Genomic DNA, 5,008 nt, shown 5'->3' with positions numbered 1-5,008 from the left:
TGTGTTGCTGTCACCACAATGTACATTATGTGTTTGTGAGAGTGTCTTTTTTAGGTTTGGATTGCAGTGGTTTGTACACACCAGCCGTATTCTTATGTCACAGGGTTTTTCAAAGCACATAATCCTTCTTATATAAATGGTCTTTTTTTTTTTTTTTTTTACCCTGGATAGGACCTAGAGAGTACGTGAGAGATGAAGCAGCTGTATCTAAATAAAACAGGAACAGTCAGTGATGCATGCTGGCATGCAGAGCAGACAATAATGCTACTTTCAGTGTACCTACATCGGGGCAAGGAGCTCCGGCACACAGCTCGTTTGCATACAACCACAGTAGGCTAAAATACACACAATGCATAAACAGTTTTTGTGATGAGTCACAGAAGCAGTTTATCTAGCCCTGGGTGTTTTCTTGCTCTATTTAATTGTCTCTCAGCATCATAGTGTCAACTCTATTTTATATCGGAGTGAGTAGCTAAAGATAAAAATTAATGACTCTTAGGTCTTAAACATATACTGAGAAGAATGGTCTCAATCAAAGAATGACTGTTTAAATCATCTTCTCTTTTAATTAATAGTCAGTTGCAGTGCTCATGTACCAGAGCAGGAAACAAGTTTGTTTCTGATGGTGCTGCTGTTAATCCTACTTATTGCTCTTCCACACAAGATAGTTTTTACTCGGATGAATTGTGTATTAATGTTACTTAGAAGAAATCCTACAGGGAAATGAGCAATACCTAAAACATATTCCCCACAAACAAACACAAAACAGATTTATTAAAAAAAATGTTTATTGACATCAGAAGCAATTTAAATTTCAACAATAAACAAGGCGTTTTTTTTCTTATTTTTGCTATTACAGTGGTACGTAAAGATCAGTAAAACAACTGTGATACGTCAATTTTGATAACATGTCATTTAAAATAAAAACACACAGGAGAACGGAGAAAAGGAAGAAACACTCAGATCTAACTCAGAACGTTTTTTATGTGCGGTGCACCTCTAGCTATAGGGTAAATACTGTAAGCCCACCCCTTTACACTGTACCAGGCAGGATAGTGGTCTAGGAACTATCACCGAAAAAATAAGACTGGCAGAAAGATACAGACACGACACTTGTGTAGTGTTAACTATACAAAAAGGAGAAAAAAACTGTACAGCATAAAAACAACTGATATACACAGCCTTTTTTGTTGGTGTTTTGTTGTTTTTTTACCCCTTGGATACTAATGTATTTTCTTTCAGTAAGTGAAGTGTGTACAAGGGGGTTAAATGCTTTATAAACAAGAAAATGACCACTATAGACGTCACTCGCCAGCGTCTACTCGTCATCATCATCATCATAGTCATCCTCCTCCTCGTCATCATCTTCATCGTCATCATCATCGTCATCTGCCTTCTTCTCTACCTTAGCCGGGGCTTTTCCCGCTGGTGCGGCGCCTCCTTTGGTCTTTTGGCGATATGCTGCAACTTCCTGTGATGGAGGAATGAAAAATATACTTCATTAATATCAAGAGTGAAAAAAGTCATTCACATGGAAGAGCAGCACAACATGAAGCATCAATACAACAACAGACGACCGGATCTTTACCTTCTCATACTTCTCCTTCAGTTTAGCTGCCTTCTTCTCAAAGGGCTGCTTGTCCTCTTGAGCGGTACCGTTCCACATCTCACCCAGCCTCTTGGCCACCTCTCCAATGGTCAGACCAGGGGACTCCCCTTTCACCTTAGGGCGAAACTCTGAGCAAAAGATGAAGAAGGCAGATCTGGAAAAAACAAAAAGAATGAGCTTATCATCAAACAATATAACATGCTCCATATTGTGTCTTTACAATGAGTCTGCTATCCCTGTGGTGCTGACATGTAGTACTTACGGGGGTCTCTTGGGGGCATTGGGGTCCTTGAACTTCTTCTTCTTGCCTCCCCTGGCGGGAACGTAGCTCATCATCTCCCTCTCATAGCGGACCTTGTCCTGCTTGGCCAAGTCCTCGAACTTGCCCTTCTCCTTGGGAGACATTGTCTGAAAACAGAGGTAACCTGGTGATTATACTGTCTGTGGCAACACAAGTATTCCCAAGATTCATAAAAGTATCCAACAACATCTTACTCTTGGATTATTTTGATGTTGACAAGTGCAGAGTGGCACATTGTCCATTCTCAGGAACCAGATTAGAAATTTAATAAACAGACTAAAAGTTCATAAGGTTATCATCATACCTTCCATCGCTCGGAGCACTTCTTGGAGAACTCGGCAAAGTTCACCGAAGCATCAGGGTGTTTCTTCTTGTGCTCCTCCCGGCAGGTCTGGACAAAATAGGCATAGGAGGACATCTTGCCCCTTGGCTTTCCTGCTTCTCTCCCCATCCTGATAACCGTTTCTAAAAAAGAAAAACAAATGTTTCAAGTAGAGTTTAGCTGTGCAACTTAATGTAAAATTATTTTTATTTTAATGTCAACTCGCTGAGGTTTTGTTATTCTACGTCCCATGGGCTTCATAAACTTAATATGAAAAATGAAATGAAAATTGTTTCCTGAAAATGTATGGTTTTGTTTGTTATCTACTCAGCCCGATATTTTCTAAATTTAGATCACTATAAATAATGTATTGTTTGCATATACGTTCCTGACCCACCCACCATGCTCCTCGTACTACACAATGAACACTTCTTTTATTTCCCTCCACTGGCCACTAATATTGATAGCACTACTGAGGTGACCCGCCCTCGCTGCTGTCAAACTGCACTAAGTTAGGTCCCGTTAACTCAGTCCGCCAAAATAAAACCGTCCAGCACGACCGGAGCTAATGCGATCAAAATGACTTTATTTATCGGAGCGTTTTGTACTGTGGCCTTTACATGAAACTCAGTGATCCGTGGTCAACTCCCATTTTGACGTTTAAAACTGGCTAAACCCGTCGATTCGGATTCAAGAAGGAAATCGCATAAAACGTATATAAATATATTTCCGTTGCAGTGATTCAGTTTCCCGACGTCCAACCCGTCTCAATTTTATATATATAACTGCAACAGTTCACAAAAAGTCCAAGTGCATAACATAAACTATAGTCCTATAACACTGGACATGACGTTAAAAAACACTCGTGTTTTTATACTAAAATGTCCTAAAACCTCATCTGCAATAAGAACAGGCCTTCAGGAACCCCCCGTTTGAATTGTGTAATGTTTTCATTAAAGAAATAACTTTGACACAACAAAGACACAAATTACACATAAAGACATTTTTATTGAAAATAAAACACTTCAAACTGTGATCCGACGTGATTTAACACTCATCTTCAACATGTCTACCTATTCTCTTATTCTGGAAATAATTCGCCATCTTTTTCTAAAATGTTTAAAACCGTTAGATTTCCCTTTGAATTCTCCCATTAAATGCTACTGTAACTCCCAGTTTAACTGCGTCGACCGAAGTAGTAATGGCGCATAGGCTTTCGTTGAGGAAAAGGAGGTCAACAACGACGGCAATATTTCTTCTTCCATTTTGTGAGAATGCCTTCTTCATGAAAGAAAGTCCCCCTCAAATGTCTCCTCCCGCCTCCCAGTTCGCTTTGCAACTCGACAAATATGCCTCAAAAGCCGGCGATCTTGACAAAATATTTCCCCGATTGATTCCTATTGCACTAGCCGGTTTGTATAGTAATACATTGGGTCTGCACTGAGTCTATGAGCGGGCTGTGCTACTGACTTGGTTTCTATGAGCTCCTAATGGCCGCTCGTCTTCATCCACTAACATGGAGAATATGGCTCCTTCTCTTTGTGTCAACGCACAGCCATTGCACTGCATGCAATAGAGGGCAGAGCGACCGCGGCGACCACTTCATTTCAATCCCCGATTTAAAGGTTTTACAAGCATCGGAAAAATCTCGCAATGGTGTCGTTCGAATCACGAAAGATTGAATTTTCTTTTGCCGTCGTTACATGTTATAGTTGCCGGTTTGTTTCTCGAGAAAACACGGTTAGAAAAAGTTGAAGTGAACTGCGCCTCTGTCACTGGCTTCCCATTTGCCTCGCTGCCTTGCCTCCTATGCGAATACAGTCAGCCATTACAGTAAAGCGCAGATCGTGAGGTAATTTTTTCACCGTCTTGTCGGGAGTGTTGCGGCGAACAAACACACGTACATGTGTATTTTGAAACGGTCTCTCTTTTTCTTTTGTTTTTGTAAATTTTCGTGTTTGTATCCAAACCCGCACTCTTCGGATGACAGGCATTCAGCTTCGCAATGCACTGCAATGCCAATGGCTAGCTAACGGTGAGTCTCCTACCATTGTCGCTAACCGTGTTGTCCGCTAGACATTCCTGAATTTTTACGCGATAACTAACGTTTGATTCGACTCCATTTTGTGAAAATGACACGACTGTAATATATTAAATTATTTGTTTTTGACAAAATCGACGGTTTTCGTCGAATTCAGTCAAGGTTAATATTCATTTCTTCCATTTTACAGAGCGTCTGGTCCACACTCCCAGGCAGGGCAATGTAACGTTACCTGCTAAGCGCCGGCTATTTTTTGTTGTTTTTTTGACGGTTCTCCGCGATAAAATTATTTACAAGCAGTAAAAGGCTTTACATTCAACCATGGCGAACACATACGCAGGATATTCATAAATGTTATCGTCATTCTCATCCTTACGAACACTTAAAATTTCCGTGTGTGATACTTACCTAGGGACTATCGCTGGATCTCAATGCTCTGCAATGGCTGTGTGTGAGGGAACATAGGCGATACGCAGTGTCTTCAGTCTTCAGCTCTCTAACATTACTCTCGGCGGGGCTCGCATGCCATTGGCCAGCGCCCAGTCTGGCGCTCCTCCGATTGGACGGAGGCTTTTCATTGTCCTAATAGAAGACGAGGTCCGATTGGCTGCCTTTTGTGAAACGTCACTGAAGTTTTCTGAGGCGCGTGGATACAAAAATATTTCCGTGCGAGCATGCTGGAGCTGCTAGTAGTGTAGTGTGTTTGCCATAGTATTGAATTCACTACGTTGAGCA

The 5,008-nt window shown here is 41.2% G+C and overlaps 1 protein-coding gene across 1 annotated transcript; it reads right to left on the bottom strand.

Moving 5' to 3' along the window:
* Positions 1-770: 770 nt before the first annotated feature.
* LOC141007045 (high mobility group protein B1-like) lies at positions 771-4,777 on the bottom strand. The gene is made up of 5 exons (XM_073479368.1): positions 4,682-4,777; positions 2,215-2,375; positions 1,872-2,017; positions 1,589-1,763; positions 771-1,471 (listed from the first exon to the last, which is right to left on the bottom strand). Exons 2-5 carry the CDS (start codon positions 2,359-2,361, stop codon positions 1,319-1,321), a joined length of 621 nt encoding a protein of 206 aa, XP_073335469.1. The 5' UTR covers positions 2,362-2,375; positions 4,682-4,777; the 3' UTR covers positions 771-1,318.
* Between the last annotated feature and the right edge of the window lie 231 nt (positions 4,778-5,008).

Source organism: Pagrus major, chromosome 13, assembly GCF_040436345.1.
Source record: "Pagrus major chromosome 13, Pma_NU_1.0".
NCBI lineage: Eukaryota > Metazoa > Chordata > Actinopteri > Spariformes > Sparidae > Pagrus > Pagrus major.
Note: the sequence above shows the minus strand (reverse complement) of the source record. Positions and strands in the feature narration are given on the sequence as shown.